The sequence below is a fragment of the Bufo bufo genome, chromosome 8 (genome assembly GCF_905171765.1).
Source record: "Bufo bufo chromosome 8, aBufBuf1.1, whole genome shotgun sequence".
Lineage (NCBI taxonomy): Eukaryota > Metazoa > Chordata > Amphibia > Anura > Bufonidae > Bufo > Bufo bufo.
This window is the reverse complement of record NC_053396.1, coordinates 194323586-194345011: the sequence shown is the minus strand read 5'-3', so window position 1 is coordinate 194345011 and position 21426 is coordinate 194323586. Positions and strand designations below refer to the sequence as shown.

At 45.7% G+C, this 21426-nt stretch overlaps 1 protein-coding gene across 2 annotated transcripts in view; it reads right to left on the bottom strand.

Moving 5' to 3' along the window:
- Window positions 1–21426, bottom strand: part of PLEKHG2 (pleckstrin homology and RhoGEF domain containing G2) — a 76025-nt gene that overhangs the window by 17454 nt on the left and 37145 nt on the right. For both annotated transcript variants that reach the window (XM_040442008.1, XM_040442010.1), the window contains exons 5-13: window positions 9106–9206; window positions 7532–7598; window positions 6603–6649; window positions 5438–5588; window positions 5214–5345; window positions 4161–4343; window positions 2287–2379; window positions 1706–1792; window positions 741–774 (exon numbers count right to left, since the gene is read on the bottom strand). In XM_040442008.1, the coding sequence (XP_040297942.1) occupies window positions 741–774; window positions 1706–1792; window positions 2287–2379; window positions 4161–4343; window positions 5214–5345; window positions 5438–5588; window positions 6603–6649; window positions 7532–7598; window positions 9106–9206 (895 nt within the window). The remainder of the gene's footprint in view (window positions 1–740; window positions 775–1705; window positions 1793–2286; window positions 2380–4160; window positions 4344–5213; window positions 5346–5437; window positions 5589–6602; window positions 6650–7531; window positions 7599–9105; window positions 9207–21426) is intronic.

The following is a 21426-nucleotide window of genomic DNA, read 5'->3' as shown; positions in this document are numbered from 1 at the left end:
GCAGAAAAGTGACCAACCCCTTTTATTTCTTTATGTATTTTAACTTTATGCTCATAATATGTTTATTGTCAGTAGGCAGCCATGCTGTTTCTAAGCTTAAGCAATCAAAAATGTAAAGGGTTAAAAAAAAAACATTCTCTTAAAGAGACAGCAAACCTACAGATTAAAGAGGTTGTCCGGGTTCAGAGCTGAACCCGGACATACCGATATTTTCACCCAGGCAGCCCCCCTGACAAGAGCATCAGAGCATTTAATGCTCCGCTGCTCTCCTTTGCCCTGCGCTGAATCGCTCAGGGCAAAGGCATTTTTAGGAGATCCGGTGACGTACCTGGCTCTCCTTAGGGCTGCCAGGCGGAGGCTTCCGCCCAGCAGTGAGCCCAGTGACGTTACCAGCACTGACGGACGGGCTTTAGCGCTGCCCTAGCCTATAAAACAGCTAAAGCCAGCGCATCAGAGCCGGTGACGTCACCGAACACACTGCTGGGCGGAAGCCTCCGCCCGGCAGTGTGTTACTGTAAACAAAAGAGCCCTTGCCCTGCGCGATCCTGTGCAGGGCAAGGGAGAGCATCGGAGCATAAAATGCCCCGATGCTAATATCACAGGGCTGCCTGGGTGTAAATATGGCTATCAGAGCTGAACTCGGACAACCCCTTTAATGCCGAAAAATAACAAGGGCCTTCGCAGGTAGTATATGGACACTGAGTGTAGTAGTCCTTTCGTTACCCTTCAGCACAACTTACTTTGGAATGTGTTTTCAAGCAGAACTTGTTTTGCCTAAAAAATAAAGTAATAATGTATTCAGAATTCAAGTTCACAAAAAACTTTACTAAAAATAATGTCCATCCCCTCCCGATGTACAGGTCATTACAGGTACAATGTATTTTTTTTTTAATGAATTTAGGAAATGTTATACTAAGTGGATACTTATTTGCAGTAGGCACTCATGTCTCAAAAGTGACCAACCAAGAAAGTAAAGAGTAAAAAAAAAATGTCCTACAGCATTTGTCAGCCAGCACAACATCATATCCTGAAATTAATAGCCCTGTTCCTCCCTAAAAGGGGTTGTGCCAAGTTTTTAATATAGGGTATAAGTATCTGGTCAGTGGGGGTCCGACCGTTAGACAATGGAGGTCCAGTGTAGGAATGGAGCGGCAGGTTGTTCTAAACTTGCACAACCCCTTTAACTGGAGTCATTAGAGATAAGGGCAAGTCTTACAAGGTGTTGTGTCATCTCCGACTTTGATGGCATATCACTAGGATGTGCCACCAATGTCAGTTAGGTACGGGTCCCACCTCTGGGATCTGGACCTGTCTCCGGAACGGGCCCCCAAAAGTGAAGGAGAGCGCAACACCACTCCATTCACTTTTGTGGGACTGCCAGAGATAGCCGAGCCAGTGCTTGGCTCTTTTCGTCAGTCCCATAGAAATGACTAGAGGGCGGCTGCAGATGCCCAGTGATTGGATGCAGTGGTCACATGTTGTCGATGTGACGTCACTGCTGCAGATGAATCTCGTGAAACTGGGCATACATCTCTGAGGGCCTCCCGACTTTTCCCCCTCTTCAACATGCCAGACAGTTCTGTTTCCAAGAGCTATTGAGGATACATGCATGTTCAGCCAAGTGCACATGTGTTATGGAAGGGGGGTCAGGAGAAATAGTGGTCAAACGGACTAATGCCAGTTGGCGAGTTCTGGCGAGTTTTACCTTTTGAGGAATGGACGCCGGGTGGTTTTCCACAATAAGTCGCTTTATGTGATAAATCCAGAGACGTTTCTCCTCCTGATTCCTGGCCTGAAGAAGAGAGAAGTAACTCAGACTTGTGCACAACCAGAAGGGGGCAGTCACACAGGTGCATGATAAAGTGTTTTATAGTTCCCTCCAGTGCATAGCGAGCGCCAGCGCATTCAGGTGAATGAGGTGAGTATTTTTGTTTTATTAAGCCCTGAAAGGCACTTAAACACATTTATTACATGGGTGCACTCCTGTGTATACCGTCGTTATAAACGGGCCCATTGATTTCCATGGGGTCAGTCTGGCCGTGAAAAATGGGCAAAAATAGCACACGTTCTTCCATGTGACTGGCTCCATAGACCATAGAGTCAAGCGGCCGTGTGACTCTAACCTAATAAGTCTCACAGTGTGAAAGTGATAAATATGGTGTTCCACCTGAGCACCATTCTTTCAACATTTAATTCCCCCCGGTCTTTCAGTGCTTCGTTGGAAAGGTGTATACCCTTTAACCAGTATTTTGAGATGACGAAGAAGTTCTCAAGTCAAGGTCTTACCTGGATAACCTGCTGGTGCTTAGGAATGGTGAGGTCTGATACTCGAAAGCTCAGGCTGTCCTTCAGATGTTCAGTCAAGGCCAAGCTGCAGCACTGAAGGAGAAAGCAAATGGAGACCTGTTAATTTTCTTAGAAGGACATTGCAATAGCATGAGCGCAGGGATGTCATTGTAGAGTAGTGTTCTCCAAGTTCTGGAGGAGCAGACGTGTTGGAAGACGACATAAGGCAAGGCTACCATTTCACGGCGGAGGAGAGGACCTCAGGACTGTATGTGCAATGATACAATTGGTTTTCTTATATGATTGCTGAGGATTTAAGGGAGATGGGGGGGGGGGGTCCACTATGGAGAACCCTGTCAATAAAGTTCCCTTCAGTAGAGCTGATTATACATTTAGCTGCTTTCCCAGTGAACCTCTCCCTCAGCACCTGAAAAGTTCCTTTGTGATTCTTGGTATGTATAATACATGGAAGTGCCAGGTCTTCTAGAACAAACGTTTGTTTGTAGTGGACCTCCAGTCTGGTTATTAGACGGGGGTCTCCAATATACTCTGGGTAATATAATGGCTCAGATGAATGTAGTTATACACCAGTCAGCCATAACATTAAAATATTGTGCAGGTCCCCCACTACCATTGAAACTTGGACTTCACAAGATCTCTGAAGGTGTCCAGCATTTACTTTTTCAGCGATTTGTGCTACTGTAGGTCTTCTGTGGGATCAGAGCAGACAGGCTAGCCTTCACTCCCTCCACACGTTAGTGAGTCTTGATCACCCATGACCAGGGCCGTAGCTAATGGCTCATGGGCCCTGGTGCAAGAGTTCAGCTTGGGCCACCTACTTTGTGGCAAGGGACAGGTAAACACATAGCCTTCGTGCCATCTGAGGCAAAAATTTAAACAGCATCCCCCCTCAATCCAAATTCTTGACCTAACCCCTTCCCTTCAGCTAGAGGTGTAACTTGACCAGCATGTACTTTCTATAATACCAGTGTCCTCTTATATGGCACAAGGGACTTTGGGCCCCCTCAGGCTCCTGGGCCCGGTAGCGACTGCTAACTCTGCACCCCCTATAGCTACGCCCCTGCCCATGACCCTGTTGCTGGTTCACTGGTTGTCCTTCCTTGGAACACTTTTGGTAGGTAGTAACCACTAGCCACCAGGAACACTCCAGAAGACCTGACGTTTTCGAGATGCTCTCACCCAGTCGTCTTGGATTTGTCGCTCAGATCCTACTGCTTACCCATTTTATTTCTGCACCTTCAAGAACTACCGCTTCACTTTGCTGTCTGATATAACCCACCGTGTTAAAAGTGTTATTCACTTCACCTGTCAGTGGTTTTAATGTTATGTGTGATTGGATTATGGTACGGCCACACAGTCGGGTTTCTTGTTGCAGTTTTGGAAGCTAAAACCAGGAGTGAATTCAAAAAAGAGGAGAAATCATATCTGTCCTTTAGACTTGTTTCTCCTTTCATGCCTTTCATGATCCATTCATAACTTTGGCTTCCAAAACTATATCAGGAACCTGACTGTGTGGCCATACCCCTAGGGTTTGAGCTAGATCTACCACAAGTGCCATGTGATGTCAGTAGAAATGTTTTGCTATGGTTGCACTTGCCTGATGCTGCAAAGTCCCAATAACTTCTGAAGTCAGAGGACACAAAAGATGGCGTCAAATGTCACTGTTGACCCACTGAGCTGCACACAGTGTGTTCCTCTGTGCTTTACTATAAATCATGATGATTGCATTTATGATATGTGGTCCTAGTGGGGTGGTTGACCTAGGATTGTTGGGTGGGTATTGTCATATTTCTAATCAAAGGCAAGTCTGTAGATAGATAAGACTGCAAGAACATGAGGACAGAAGGACTTACAAAGATATGCATTTTGTATATGAACAGATCCATCCTCTTCTTGGTGATGAGCAGCATTTTGCTAAACAAGAAGAAAGCTCTTTCTTTCTTGACACGTTGAAGACGAAATGTCCCTTCCAAGATGAGCTCCCCGAACCCGCTCAAGTCTGGACCTTGCCAATTTACCAGCTTGCTCTGGATTTCCTAAAGATAAAGCAATGACCCATTGAAGGTGAGTACCATGGTGGTAAATGAAGGGAAGTAGAATAAGCAGTGTTCATTCGTATGGAGAATATCTGTGACATGGTGGTAAACTCATCCCATGATCACAGGCATGAGATATTGTGTCATTTTCACTGAAATCCACCGGCAATCTCCTGTATATGAAGACTGCTTAAAGGGTCGTCTCACTTCAGCAAATGGCATTTATCATGTAGAAAAAGTTAATACAAGACACTTTCTAATGTATTTTGATTTTCCATATTGCCTCCTTTGCTGGCTTAATTTTATCTTTCCATTACATCCGATACACTGCTTCTATCCAGGGGTTATGACCACCCTGCAATCCATCAGTGGTGGTCGTGCTTGTACAATATAGGAAAAAGCGCCAACCTCTCTGGTGGCCAGGAATGTGGGAGTGCACATAGGTGTATAGCACGACCACTGCTTCTGGATTGCAGGGTGGTCATAACCCCTGGAAATGAGCTGTGTATAATGTGATGGAAAAATGAATCCAGCCAGTAAAGGAGGCAATATTAACAATCACAATACATTAGTAAGTGCCTTGTATTAACTTTTTCTACATGAGAAATGCCATTTTCTGTGGAGACAACCCCTTTAAGACAAGGAACATTGGGCAGATCTGTTTTCATTCCATCCTATCATTTTCTCCACGTTCAGTGGCACCAGAGAGAGATATCGGGCAGCCACTTAGCTCTTTCCCCAGAAATAACTTGCAGCTCCTTGAACCAAAAGCCATATGGGGAAGTCAAGAGAGAAAGCTGTCCGTCAGTGTAGGACTATGGCCACCTTCACACCAGGGGTACCATTCCCTAACCGTGGTGGGCAGCATACCTGGAGCCTGACAGCGTGTTCCTGCTTCCTCTTCATGTCGTTGATGTACCAGGCCACAGCCGTCATAGTGATAATGGCCTCCTCCATCACCTCGTACCCAGGAACATTTTTATCAAAGTGCTTAGCCAACTCCTGCAATGTAAGGCACAGCAGACATCAGTGCGGAGGGCAGATTTAAAGGTGGAACATCATGTGGTAACCATTAGATTGCGCTTGTGTCTTACCTGTAGGAGAAGGTGGTACTTCATAATACGCTGGACGGGTTTCAGAAGATACGTCTCCAGAGGCAGGGAGTGAGATAACACAGCTTGACGCTCCCTAAAGAACTGCACAAGTTCCTCATTTTTCATGCATTCACGTAGGACAGACACAGAGCTGCGGAGGAGGAGAAGAAATTATGACCTAAAGGGATCCTCAAACAAGCAGAGGAACTACACTAGGCTACACATGTGCCCTATCTGGGGTGTCCTGTCTGCATCTAAACATACTGTCAAATAGGACATATATCTACATGGGTGACTGTAGACAATAATTTACAAAGCATGCATCCCACAAATGAAAGAATATCTATAATTCTATAGAGTGGAGGTGTTCAGCTTGTACTCTCCATGTGTCGGGGCATGCTGGGAGTTGTACAATGCTACAATATAAAGTAAATGCAGAGAGAGCAGAGTCTCTAGGTGCAATGGCGACGCCCCCGTTGCTCCTAGAGGCTCATTTGCATATATTAAAACTTTTTCTCAGCAATGCGGACACATATGAACACGGGACCAACACAGATGCCTTCAGCTGCCAAGCGCACATGTAACAGGTCAGCCAGTGTCATAGGTATAAAGGCTCATACACACGAGTGCGTGTGCCCCGTGCCCATATTGTGGACTGCAAACAGCCTATTGACTTGAATGGATCCACAACCCTGAAGGTATGGAGTGGTGCGGAGCGAAGACACGGATCAAAGGCTCACGTAACCACTACGAAGTGCTTCCGTGGGATTTCGGTCTGGGTGTGTGGACAGTTCCCAGGAAGGTCCATCCCTTTTGTGACACGTCCCTCTCCTCCACAGCACGTATGGGCTCCTGGGCTGCCTCAATCCACCTCATACAGTTAGAGCTCATGGAGAGAGAAGGCAGCGCTCATCAGAGATTTGCCGTTTTTTCCAGGAGCCCTCTTTTTTTTTTTTTTTCATGGGTGTCTCTCAGACATTCAAGGACAGTTTGGCAAGTATGGCTTGAAGCAGTGTGCTGCTGCCTGCTGGGAGTTGTAGTTTCACAACAGCTGGAGAGTCGTGGGTTAAAAATGACGGCTATAGATACAGTATACAGCACGATACTTGTATGGACATTCGATGGCAATAAGTCATATAATACTGCAGAAAAGGTTAGCGCTTACCTGGGGTAGTTCATACAGTACAGTGTGTAGATGTCAAACTCCTCACTCTGTGGAAGAAAGGCAAGATCACAGTCAATTCTGCTTCTAACCCTATTATTAAATGACCCCCTCCTCTCCTGAAATTGGAAACTACAAAAAATGCTGCCCCCCTACAGTAAGGGTACATCTAATGTTAGACATACACATCAGTGCACACACATACACAATCCCTAATAAATCACAAAACACCCTCATTTCCACACAGCATTCATAACCCGTCTATATAATCAATGGCCCATGCCCCGTCTTCCTAAAGACCAGTCCTGGATCTGAAATTTGCCACCGCGTCCTGGTTCTCCTTGTGGAGATGCAGCAGGCCAGGCTCCTGGTAAGCAAATGAGCTCTCCTCTAGAAGGAAGAAAACGGTCTCTCCAGTGCCACCTATTGGTAGCCAAACTGTAAGGCAATTTCTGAGCCTTGATGCATCCCTGGGGATATCAGCCAAAGCAGAGACACGTCAGTAATATCCCTAGTCATGCTTCAAGGTCCGGGCATTGACCTACAGCAAAGATCAGCCATCTGAGGCACTCCAGCTGTGGTGAAACTATGACTCCCAGCATGCACACTTGCTTGGCTGTTCACAGAACTCCCATAGGAGTGAATGGAGCATGCTGGGAGTTGCAGTTGCACCACAGCTGGAGGTAGGGGGCACTGGAGAGTTTCTTCCTTCCGGAGGAGAGCTATTTTGCGTGGCTATAGGGGTGCATGACTCATGAGAAGACAATTACTGTTCCCATAGGGGAACACACAAGGAAAGGTAACCTACGCCGGTCATCGGTAGGGTTTGAGTTGTTCTACACAATGCTTATTATATCATTTTATTTAATTTTTTTCATTTCTCCAAGTTGCGAGGTTGCTATGCTTAATATTGCCAGCAGAGGGCATCTTACCCTCATGACAAAACACTCAGCAATCATGGGAGCAGAAGTGCAGTTCTCCAGCTCTTCAAGCAGCTCGCTGTAAAAGAGCAGACGATTAGTTATGAGGCTCAGGAAGAACGACAAACTCAGCTCAGCTACATGTGCACATTCATGGATGAGACTATTCAGTGTTAGATCAAACTGAGAAGAAAACAGAGATAGAAAAGCCTGATGTGTGTTTTTTCTTTTTGCTTCTTTCCATGACCCTTCTGCCAGTTCCTTACCCTCTTGTTTGCTAAAGGTGGCAGTATACCTTAGATCAGCCAAATTGACAGCAATTTTTTCCAACCCCTCCATACACATGCACACATGGCTATGCTGAGCATGCATGTGTTCTAAATAGAGAGAGGGGTAAATGATTTGCTGCCAGACACCTCTTCGGGGCTCCATTCTCGATATAGGTGTGGGACCCGCACCTATAAGACAATGGAAGCATATCCTAGCGATATGCACCCATTGTCTGAGATGAGACAACCCCTTTAAAGAGACCAACCCTTTATGGAGACTTCATGGCAATGCTCCATGGGAAAACAATAAGCAGGGGATGAGAACCATCTCACTAGTGCCACCTTGTGGAAGTGACTTCCTATGAGTCAAAGTCCGACTTTTTAACTAGCCTTGGGAAACGACAAGGTAAAATAGCCAAACCAAATATCCATCCATAGACAGCTGTTTCAGGGTACTTGTCCTTATCAGTACGGAGTAGGATTCTGGCTGGCGATGCCATGGATGCAACTTAGGCAGGGTACTGGCTCAACTTAAAGAGACCAGCGCTGTGTGCCAGCCAGAATCCTACTCTGTACTGATGGGGCAAGCGCCCCAAAACCACTGTCTATGCACTGATATCTGGCCTGGCAATTTTCCCTTGTAATCTCCCAAGGCTTGTTAAAAAGTCGGACTTTGACTCATAGGGAGCCACTTCCACAAGGTGGCGCTAGCGAGATGGTTCTCTGTCCTTGGGAGATACTACCTCTTTGCATACTCCCTTGAGAACACACCGATTGGGTCAGTTGAAATAAAACTGCCAAATCCTTCTCTCCCTGGACATCTGCTATGAAAGGAGAATCAGATGACCCCTATACACGATAGAAGGTTGGTCGGTTCCATTGAAATTGGTGGGTTTGGCCAACATTCGACCAATCTATTGTGTATACCAATTTTAACATTGCATCCTCTGGAGAAGTGAGTCCTGTACAGTTTCCCACAGGGGATGGGGCCAACCAGGACCAGACCCCATAGCAGCTGCTTTGTCTGTATGCCCTTTATCAAGGCTGTCTATCATTTCAGACATGTCAGAAGCTTTAATCAAGGAGAGCTAAGCCGTACAGAAATGAAGGGGTAGGGCTCAAGTGCCCGCTTCAGCCCGCTCATTTAGTGATCTCCGCACCTGGACCCCCGACCAAAGCCACATCCCAATTGGCGAATGCAGGCAACAGGGACGGTATTCAGTTTTGATCAATTGGACCTAATGGACGTTAAAGATAAAAGAAAACCTAAAACCAGCATACACCGCTCATACTGGGGGTGTTAATGACCCCACTCACCTGTTAAACTCATAGATGTCTTCAATGTTGCAGAATAAAGTGCTGACTTGCTCGGGTTTAAGGGGGAGTTGACCACAATCTATAATGCAGCCTAAATAATCCTGTACGGAGAGAGAATGGAAGACACGGCATTAAAGTGCAGCCGGTATACCGCCGTCCGGTGTAACGTCATATACCGGTGATGGGCGGGTGGAGCAGTACTGTTTTAGCTAATGAAGGAGTGAAGCAATGGGAGTATCATAACTATTGGGGGTGCATTGGTTGTGGTCCCCCCTAGGCTCCACTAGGGCAAATACCCCCCCAACACTTAAGAGGACATCTTTTTTATATATAGTACAGACCAAAAGTTTGGACACACCTTCTCCTTCAAAGAGTTTTTTTTATTTTCATGACTATGAAGGCATCAAAACTATGAATTAACACATGTGGAATTATATACATAACAAACAAGTGTGAAAGAACTGAAAATATGTCATATTCTAGGTTCTTTAAAGTAGCCACCTTTTGCTTTGATTACTGCTTTGCACACTCTTGGCATTCTCTTGATGAGCTTCAAGAGGTAGTCACCTGAAATGGTCTTCCAACAGTCTTGAAGGAGTTCCCAGAGATGCTTAGCACTTGTTGGCCCTTTTGCCTTCACTCTGCGGTCCAGCTCACCCCAAACCATCTCGATTGGGTTCAGGTCCGGTGACTGTGGAGGCCAGGTCATCTGGTGCAGCACCCCATCACTCTCCTTCATGGTCAAATAGCCCTTACTTTCAAAGTTTTCCCAATTTTTCGGCTGACTGACTGACCTTCATTTCTTAAAGTAATGATGGCCACTCGTTTTTCTTTACTTAGCTGCTTTTTTCTTGCCATAATACAAATTCTAACAGTCTATTCAGTAGGACTATCAGCTGTGTATCCACCTGACTTCTCCTCAACGCAACTGATGGTCCCAACCCCATTTATAAGGCAAGAAATCCCACTTATTAAACCTGACAGGGCACACCTGTGAAGTGAAAACCATTTCAGGGGACTACCTCTTGAAGCTCATCAAGAGAATGCCAAGAGTGTGCAAAGCAGTAATCAAAGCAAAAGATGGCTACTTTGAAGAACCTAGAATATGACATATTTTCAGTTGTTTCACACTTGTTTGTTATGTATATAATTCCACATGTGTTAATTCATAGTTTTGATGCCTTCAGTGTGAATCTACAATTTTCATAGTCATGAAAATAAAGAAAACTCTTTGAATGAGAAGGTGTGTCCAAACTTTTGGTCTGTACTGTACATGGGTATATGACGATGACTGCCCAATGATGCGATAATAATAGACAACGCGATCATGCTATACAAATATACAGCCCACGTGCCATGCAACCTAACAGGGGCCATAGTACAGACTTTGCATTGGGCCCATGACCTTCAAGCTATACCTCTAAACAATTTAAGCAGTAGCTCGAAAAAGATTTTTCTTAGAGCATAGAAATCTGTAGAAAGCAGTCCCTATGAAGCCCTTTTCTCCTAAATATGGTCACTGATGCTCTGGGGGGTTCTCAAGGTTTCAGCCAGAGATAAAGATTATATCTAGCACATCTTGGTAAGGTTATGGACACCTCTGGGCAATTTTCTTATGATTGCATTTTACTCATATCAGGCTAAAAATCATTTTTTTTCAATTGGTCTTTATTAAAAATGTTCAACCATTTTTAAGATACAAGGGTTAAAAAATCAGTCTTTTGCAGACCTGAGTTCCGTCACCTGATGGCTCATGTGAAGCCTTGTCTCTGAGACTCATTATAGCTAGGCTTATCAAACTGAAAAGAATATGTGAATATATATATTGAATGAGTGCTTTTGAGTTCAGGCGCTCAGAGATAAGGCGTCACATCAGCTGACAGGGACTGAGAAGTGATACTGTGCAAAAAGACAGATTTTTTTAACCCTTGTAACTCTAAAACGGGTGAACATTTTTTAATAAAGACCAATTGAAAAAGTTATTTTTAGCCCAAAATGAGTAAAATGCAATCATAAAAGAATTGCCCCAAAGGTGTCCATAACTGTTTCTTGAAGGAATTTTCCCAGAAGTGAAATCTATCACCTATCCACAGGATAGCTGATGATTGTGTAATCGCTGGGACCTCCACCAGGTCATGAGAACGGGAGTCCTGTTTTCCCTGTTCCTTCTCACTGCATGACAGCAGTGAGGAGGGGTTTGAGAAGGTTCACTGTACTCAGCTATTACTGTCAGTCCCGTAGACTTTCTATAGAGCGCCAGCACCCCCGCTCGACCACCGCACCATCAAACCCCAAATCCATGGAGATCCCACCACTGAGAATCCCACCAATCACAATGACAGAAACCTGAGTCCCTTGTTCCTCCTGACTTTACTGAGGAGGATCGAGGGACTCAGGACTCCTGTTATTGTGTTCGGTGGGGTTCTCAGGGGTGGGGCCTCCATGGATCAGATGCTAAGGCCCCATTTACACTGGCAGATTTTCTGAGTCCAAATTGATGATATGACAAGTCATTCAGCGCTCGTTTAGCTGCGTTTACAAGGAGCGATCACCGTCATGTTAACGCAATCATTCCCATACATGTTCAGGATTGTCACCAGCACATCTCCATTGACATGGGGTGAAACGGTGCCAAAAATTGTCCACATAAAAGTTGCGCTTAGCCCTTCTACCACATAGCTTCTGCTGTCCCCTTGCCTGCCCATGAACTACTGTGGCCTCCAAAAATTATCTTTCTCTAACAAAACAGTGTCTATAAAGGATCGAAAAATAATTTTTGATTCCAATCTGAGGTGACTTCATGTACTCCCCATGTCACAGGCAGGCTCGGGAACAGGTAAAGCAGCTCTACAGCAAAACATCTCCTCATATCTCAGCTGCCTGAACTGTAACAATGGGGTTCACCCAAGCTAGGACTGAATTTGAGCTTTAAGAACCGCTTCAAGTTATGGACCAATGCCTAGCACACTCTCAGTGCTATTGAACTTTAGCCTAGTCCCCTCAGCAGAACCCACCATCATTTTTCATCAAGCACAGATGTCTTTTTTTTTTTCTTTTTTTTTTTCGTAACTGCTTCATATTAAAGTAGTCTAGCCGACAGCTGATGCATTAGTGGTCATACTCCTGTACAGATCCCAGTCAGCAAACCGAGACTTGGCTGTACGGTAGGAACGGAGCCGTTCCCAAAGCTCGTAGTCTGTTTTTACTAATCTAAAGTACTGTAATTTATGATATAGCCATCAGGATTGGATCATCTTCCTCCCCTAGGACACATCAACGCTTAACCCAGACCATTTCTTCATAGCTGAATAGGTACATTCAGCAAACATGGCACCTATGTGATGGAGCAGGTGACTCATGCTCTTATCTATCGAACCATACTTGAATGCAGACATTCCAACATCAGAGCAGATTTCCCTTTTTAGACAGCGATTGTTAAACTCGTTGCTCATCAGACAGATAGGCTGACCAAGATAAGCAGAGCAAACTGTCCAGATGACATCATCATCATATAGGAGATTTATGAGTTACTTCTGCTTTATTCTGGTGGTCCTCCTTCACATGGCTGTATTTAAAGGGGTTTTCCAAAATTTTTATCCTTTGGATAGGTCATCAGTATCTGATCAGTGGGGGTACGACTCCTGGGACCCCTGCCAATCAGCTTTTTGAGAAGGCACTGGCGCTCCTGTGAGCAACGCGGCCTTCTTGCAGCTTTCCCTAGGCGAGTGACAACATGTTCATCTGTCAGGTGGTGTGAGGAATATTAATAATTATTTAATGGCAGCCATGATTTTCATCTGATTCACCTTTGTCAGTGTACCTGCAAAATAAGTTCTCACTCCAACCATCTGCTTGTCAGATAGCAGAGGTAGTGAACTCCACAGGGGTTTTGGCTTCAAGGAGGCCACATGCGTACGAATTCACACCTCAACCAGCCAGTACGGAGGCCAGCTAGTCCTACAGGAAAACCTCTCTGTAGGGGGTCTCAGCCCTTGCCCAAATCTATCATTTCCTCCGACACATCATGGAATCGGCGGTTCATAAGGAATTATGAGTCGCCCGTCCATCCCAGACATAAGTCAAATATATTTATGCGATCCTGGGGCAAAGACGAACATGCCCATGGTCATAAGTTGGAGGTCGGGTGCCAGGGAGATATACATATCTCCCCACAGAAACCCGATAACGGTATCATGCTTAGACTCTACTCGTAGCCGGAACCCAGGCGGATCCATTGGTCCGAGAATCACCTCCCTGCGACATTCTGGTCTAGAGCCATGAGCCCTAATCGGTGTGGAGTGAGGGGGCCGGCTACAGTTTAAAAGGCTTGTGCCAGCAAGCGGGCGGGTCTTTCTCTGAAAGGGGGTCACATCGTGCCATGTGTTTGGAGAGACCTGGAAACTGCTGACATCACTGCCCCCACGTGACCGCAGCCAAGGACTATTCCACCATCATAACCCAAAGGAACATTCATCTACCCGGTAACTGACTTGTACTCTGTGTAATCCTGTTTGTACCATATTACCTGTATTTGTAACCTCAGACCACTGTATATATTCCTTGTGTATATTGTGTTATCTAGTGTGCCCTTAAGGCGATTAAATATATAATTTAATCTTGTGCTGTCTTGTATCTCGATCACGAATCCCCACATCCATGTTTCGGCCTAGTTATACGCTACCGCAGGTTGGTTTCTCACCCTATATAATCCCGTTAGCGGACCGGGCTTATATCAAATGAGAAGCTGGTGGCAGTATACCCGGGCTGAGGAAGTGCTGTTTCACTGCCGCAGTGACCAGGCTCCCTCAGCTTGTTGACTCTCTGTGCCTGTGTGGACATGAGGAGTCGGTGTAAACTGTACCAAGCTGACCTTACCTGCTCCTCCGGCAGGGCGTAACGTCACATCTTGATAACCAGTGACCATACCGCGTCTCTTGAGCTTGACGTAGTTGACGTCAAGTGGGCACGAGGTGTGGTATTCGTCACAGGTGGTCTAGGAGCAACTCACTGAAGTGAATGAGGCTGAGCGCGATACCAAGCACGGCCACTATACAATGTACAGCGCAGTACTCAATGAGAGCAGTTCTCACAGGAGCACCAGTGCCTTCTCAAACAGCTGATCGGGTATCGGACCTCGACTGATCAGATACTGTTAACCTATCCAAAGTCATCAGTATAAAAATCTTGGAAAACCCTTTTAAATGCTCTGTTTTGGCTTTGTATGAATTACATAGAATGCAGCAATGATAACAGTAAACAAGACAAAGTTGGGTACGTAAGGCTAATTCCACATCTGCAATCTAAAATTGTATTGGCTTTTGCAGCTGCTGCCTGGCATTGAGTGATCCTCCATATCTAGGGCTATATCTTGGACTACTTCTGCGGTAAAGCTATCTGCCAGAACAGCCTGTTGGAGCTCAACTTATCCGGCCCAGCGGTAAAAGGCCATGCACCGCCAGAACCGATTGACTATAATGAGATGCGGCAGGGATTTGGTTAGACAAAAAACACTGCGTTTTTGTCAAGCTAAAACCAGGCGTTCAAGCTGGAAACCATCTGGCTTAGAACAGCAGTATCCAACTAGGCCAGATACGGTGTATTCTGGCAGGCTGTTTTTCTGCCAGGACAGCCTGCCGGGATAGCTTTACCAGGGGGTGTGGAACTAGCCTAAGCTATGCAGCATCTCTTAGTGCCAGGCAGCAGCTGGAAAAGCAAATACAATTTTAGGTTGCATAAAAAGAAAGGCAGAAACCAGTGATCCTCATCTTGAATATGATGTGCGTCTAGGTTATAGGGACACTGTATAAGAAAATGTTTCATCCGTCCATATTGCGTCCACGTTGGTTTTTCCTAAGTCACATTTTGTACCTGTGCATCCTCTGCCCCGTTTCCTTCCAGTTTGCAGTCATAAATGTGAATGCTGGAGCTTCTGATTTTTTTCAGACTGATATTTCATTCTTGACTCTTTCAACCAGAAAAAGGCAAAATGCCACCCTCTACTTCTAGCCAACGTGCAGTGATGTAACTATAAGGGGTGCAAAGGCTGCAGTAGCACTCGGGCCCTGGAGCCTGATGGGACCCAAAAGATCCCTCTGTAAATGACGGGATGATTTAATAGTTCGGGGGGGGGGGGCTTTCAGATTTTGCCTCAGAGCCCAGGAAGGTCGAGTTGCGCTTATGCACTTGTGGGAAAATAAAGATAAATCTCCCGTCCCATTTAGAGCATATTTTCCATCTTTCTGTTCCTGTCTAGGCACAGAAAAAAAATAATTAAGTGAATCGCCAGATCCTTTACGTCATGGACTCCAACGGCACTCGGCAGACTGCGTTGACAGCAATGGAGTCAGTCGGGTTTCCATAATGGCGTGCATCATTCTGACAGCCGCATTTTGTCCTGAAATCTGCAGCAATCTACAGCAACTATGTGAACCAAACCTAGGGTTTGTCCAAGTGTTTAAAGCTATCCTCAGTAGAGGTCATCACTAGTATCTGATCGTGGGAGTCCGACTGCTAACATCACTGTCGATCTTTCCGAGGTCAGCGACATCATGTTCATCAGTCATGTGGTCTAGGTGCAGCTCAATCCTATTCAAGTGAATGGGGCGATACCAAGCACAGCCGCTTTACAATGTAACATGCTGCGGCCTCCTCAAACAGTTGTTCAGTTGGGGTCCCCCACCGATCTAAGGATGGGTCCTCAATCCTGAGGACAGGTCATTTATATCAGAATCTAAGACAACCTGTGAAGACAACCTGTGAAGACCAGAACCAAAGCCTTACAAGTGAGAGGACTAACATTTTCACTCCTCTTTTAAAGAAGAATCTTATTTGCTTTCACAGCTGCTGTTTGGCATTGAGCTGCCATTGTGATTAACACTAGCCTCATCCCATAGTCACAGTCTCAGAACTTTTCTTACGACTACGACTGTTTTTGTTCTTTTATATACAGGATGCCCCATACCTCCTGTTATCCCCTCCCCGGGAAGAAATGGGACACAACGTATTATAAATGTGGTGGAGGAGGATCCTACAGGCCATTACCTAGCACTGACAAATGCAGAGATGTCCCTTTTATACAACCCACGAAGAAGAAAAAAACATAAAGGCATCTGAGTCCCTTATGCTCCGACCCAAGCACATCTGCTGTACATGTGAGTCTGCAAATAATGATGTTCTACTAATTACGTGAGCAGCAGTGGGAAGGGAAAATTACGAACAGACCCTCAGATGGGCAATATGGCCACCATTCCTGGACCTACAAGGGTGGGAACTCAGCTTTCCCAGCATCCTGGCATGACAAATAGGGAACTGGTTGGTATTAGTTATGCGGGCACTCTAACTGGCACCATGGCAGCCCTGTGGCAATGCTATGGAACTGTATCATGGGAACACTCTAATTGGCACCATGGCAGCACTGTGACAAGGCTATGGAACTGTATCGTAGGGGCACTCTAACAGACACATTTGTCTTGTCCTGTGACTTTTGCCAACTTGAAGGGAACGTGTCTCTGTGAAAGTGCAGTGCAGTCTTCAGGCAGCAGGGGGAGCTGAGCAGACAGATGTAGAGTTATGTGGGAAAAGATTCAGCGTCGTCGTTTATTCATTTAAAGGGGATGCAAAAACATGGCTGTTCCCCCCCCCCCCTCCAAAAAAAAAAAACAGCTCCACAGCTGTCCACAGGTTGCCTCTGGTATATCAGCTGTAATACCAGCCATGTTTTTTTAGTCCTGGACAAGTCCTTTAATGCTTAGGAGTCATGTGGGCGGCCCCGTCGGTGATTGACAGCCTTCCCTGTATGCTTAGTCATGCAGAATTAGCTGTCAGTCACTGGGTGGCTCCGCCCACGTGACTCCTAAGCATAAAAAAAAAACAGAGATTGAAATGAACCCATTAAAAGTTGAACTCAATCTTATCACATAAAACTATATATCGGTCTGCTCAGCTCCTCCTGCTCTATGACCTGCTGTCTGCAGACAAGTGCATTCTCATGGTCACAGGTTCCCTTTAAAGGGATTATTTCCCCGCCAACAACTGTATATGGTATAGCAGTGAGCCCCTTTCACATGAACGGGCCTGAGCTGCAATACCAGATCCAGTCCATTGCCGAGAGGGGCGCTGTTTAAGGGAAATGCTTTTTTTCTAACCTCACACCAACCCTTTAGGTGGCACATAAATTGAGATACACGGGAAAAGCATTACTTTCTTTGGAGCCGATCATTCCCACAACTGCAACATCAACATCACGCATCGTCGTCCAACTCCCCCCCCTAATGGCGCCAACATTGGTGATTTTTGATTTTGGACGAAATGCTCTGTAATTGCAGAAACTAACTGCATTTTGTGCAGCGGATAGGAAAGTCCGAGCTCTGACCAGACAGACATTCGCCACGCTCTCTCTCCAAACTACTGATAAGATTTTTGCAATATTCCGCAGTTTGGTAATTGAGGAGCCGAATCCCTGTGGATTTACACCGGAAACTTGGATTTCTAAAAGGGCATTTCTCCCAGACCGGATGAGAGGTCAGGAACTCTGCTCTGGAATCTCATAGGAGGCCTCTGCTGCCTGCGAGAGGGAGACGGAGGGTGCTAACTGCAGGCAAGGGCGGAGAAAGGAAGGAGGGAGCAAAGATCTCAAGATGGGACCAGTTATACTGTAAAGGGGGGAAGGGGAACCTTCCCCAATCTCATCACCATGTAAAAAAAAAAGGTGGCTACATGGGAACCGTATTGGGAGAATCTACCACATTTATATTCAATGCTGCAGCATCCTTTTTTGTTTTGATTGTCACCCGGCTGGAATATATAGGAGATTCCAAAAATACTGACTGACACCCCGGACAAATGGCAAGGCGTGCATGTCTCCCACAAAAGTCCCTGTGAATGATCAGTAGTAGGAGCTATATATATATAGCTTTACTAGCAACTGTATAAACAATATATGTAGTGAGCTCCCCCTAGTGGTGACTGCAGGCAGACAGAATTTTCACATTTAAAGCAATATTCTCATCTTATAACGTGATGCCATATTGCTAGGAAACGTCATTGCTTATGATCGTTGGTGGCCCGACTTCAGGAATGCCCACTGATCCTGAAAATGAGGGGGCCACAGCACTGATTTAGCACTGTGTCCCCTTCACTGTCATATAAGGCTACTTTCGCACTAGCTGCAGGATGGATCCGACAGGTTGTTCACCCAACGGAACAGCCTGTCGGATCCGTCCTGCCGCTAGTGAACGTGTGCCCCCCGGACTACCGCTCCGGCCCCATTGACTATAATGGGGACGGCGCGGCAGCGCACGGCAAGAGGCTGCCGGAATAAATGTCGGACATGTCGTAGTTTTATTCCGGCAGCCTCTCGCCGTGCCTCTGCCGGAACTCCACCCCGCCCCCATTATAGTCAATGGGGCCGGAGCGGTAGTCCGGGGGCACACGGTCACTAGCCGCAGGACGGATACGACAGACTGTTCATCCGACGGAACAGCCTGCCGGAGGTCTGTGCCGCTAGTGTAAAAGTAGCCTAAGACATCACTTATAAGGCTGAGCAGGGAGCTGCAGCCGCCTGCATTTACATGCCTGGAAACCAGGTGGCCGGGAGTACTGCTGAAGAGGGTGCACCCCTAAATCAGGGGTGCTGCCCCTTCATTTTCAGGATCGGAGGGGATCGGGCCAGCGCTATGCAAGCGCCATTTATCAGGTTAACTCTGCTAGAGCTAGTGTAAACAGAGCCGACCTGCCCTGGTAACAGATGCACCCACTAATTGCAGACATTACAGTTCAGATTAGATAATCCAAATGCTCTGGATGTGTGTCAGTTTTCACTGCAGCTCTAGCATGCTATTCGTGCACTAGGAGGATCGAAACACTTTTATGAAGCATGAATGTTACAGTATGTGGGCTTCTTAAAGTAAAACTACATCCAGATCATCCATAAATGTACCCACCCCCCAGGTTGACTATAGGATTATGCACATATTAGCGGTATGAATTCTCTGCTACTTTATGGCTCAGACTCAACGCCGTTGTTATTGTAAATGGTCGGTTCACATGAGCAAGTAGACAACTTCATCATCCGCAAGAGAAAAAAAATCCAGTCTGAAAACGTGTACTGTATACAGATATTTCCTGTGCATCTGCCGTCACCCGCTGGATTGCTTCCTATTCCAATCTAAATATATATATATTTTTTAATGTTTTTCTTCTCGACGTTGCTCGGCTTGTCCATATGACTGACCCCATACGTGTGAGGAGCGCAGGCCGGCGAAGCATTGCCCGGTGGGATTCATAACCTCTACAATGTGACTCTCCAATTGCGTCCTGTGAAGAGCAGGAAGAAGGCGAAGAAAGGCTGCATATTACGTTATTGTGGTCTGCTCCCCCTCACACAATGACCCCGGCCCAGTGGGAATGTGTCAGAGAGACGCTGGGTCTCAGCAATCTCTGGAATTCCAGGAATATCATCGGCCACCAGTTTATACTGCTTGAATAACTACACATCCATCACTGGGCAGATGTGGAACCATAAACCATAGACTGCAACCTTCTGGTAAGACTCCCACCAGCAGAGTACAGCGAGGCCGAGTAGAAATGAATACAAATAAAATTACGGGGTTGTACTCTTTTACCACATCCCCTATTGAATAGTTGGGATTGAGGAAAAAAAGGCTAAACAAAGCAGTAAATTAGGTTTGGCCATAGTCTTTCGCAATCAGCAACCTAGAAAATCGGACTTACTGGAAGTCCCTCCCTATTGGGGGTTCCTTTTTTAGGGCACTCATGGGATTCCATAGTTCATGTTAAAAAAAAAAATGGGAGAGGTTTCCAGAAGTCATGTAATCCTACTTTCCATGAAGTTTTGGCAGCGTACCTCAGCACAAATACGTACACACGAGGCTTATGCTATCTTACTAATATCAAAATATACAGTTGCAAGAAAAAGTAAGTGAACCCTTTGGAATGATATGGATTTCTGCACAAATTGGTCATAAAATGTGATCTGATCTTCATCTAAGTCACAGCAATAGACAATCACAGTCTGCTTAAACTAATAACACACAAAGAATTAAATGTTACCATGTTTTTATTGAACACACCATGTAAACATTCACAGTGCAGGTGGAAAAAGTATGTGAACCCCTAGACTATTGACATCTCCAAGAGCTAATAGGAGTGAGGTGTCAGCCAACTGGAGTCCAATCAATGAGATGAGATTGGAGGTGTTGGTTACAGCTGCTCTATAAAAAACACACACCAGTTCTGGGTTTGCTTTTCACAAGAAGCATTGCCTGATGTGAATGATGCCTCGCACAAAAGAGCTCTCAGAAGACCTATGATTAAGAATTGTTGACTTGCATAAAGCTGGAAAGGGTTATAAAAGTATCTCCAAAAGCCTTGCTGTTCATCGGTCCACGGTAAGACAAATGGTCTATAAATGGAGAAAGTTCAGCACTGCTGCTACTCTCCCTAGGAGTGGCCGTCCTGTAAAGATGACTGCAAGAGCACAGCGCAGACTGCTCAATGAGGTGAAGAAGAATCCTAGAGTGTCAGCTAAAGACTTACAAAAGTCTCTGGCATATGCTAACATCCCCGTTAGCAAATCTAGGATACGTAAAACACTAAACAAGAATGGATTTCATGGGAGGATACCACAGAGGAAGCCACTGCTGTCCAAAAAAAAACATTGCTGCATGTTTACAGTTTGCACAAGAGCACCTGGATGTTCCACAGCAGCACTGGCAAAATATTCTATGGACAGATAAAACCAAAGTTGAGTTGTTTGGAAGAAACACACAACACTATGTGTGGAGAAAAAGAGGCACAGCACACCAACATCAAAACCTCATCCCAACTGTGAAGTATGGTGGTGGGGGCATCATGGTTTGGGGCTGCTTTGCTGCGTCAGGGCCTGGACGGATTGCTATTATCGAAGGAAAAATGAATTCTCAAGTTTATCAAGACATTTTGCAGGAGAACTTAAGGCCATCTGTCCACCAGCTGAAGCTCAACAGAAGATGGATGTTGCGACAGGACAACGACCCAAAGCATAGAAGTAAATCAACGACAGAATGGCTTAAACATAAGAAAATACGCCTTCTGGAGTGGCCCAGTCAGAGTCCTGACCTCAACCCGATTGAGATGCTGTGGCATGACCTCAAGAAAGCGATTCACACCAGACATCCCAAGAATATTGCTGAACTGAAACAGTTCTGTAAAGAGGAATGGTCAAGAATTACTCCTGACCGTTGTGCACATCTGATCTGCATCTACAGGAAACGTTTGGTTGAAGTTATTGCTGCCAAAGGAGGTTCAACCAGTTATTAAATC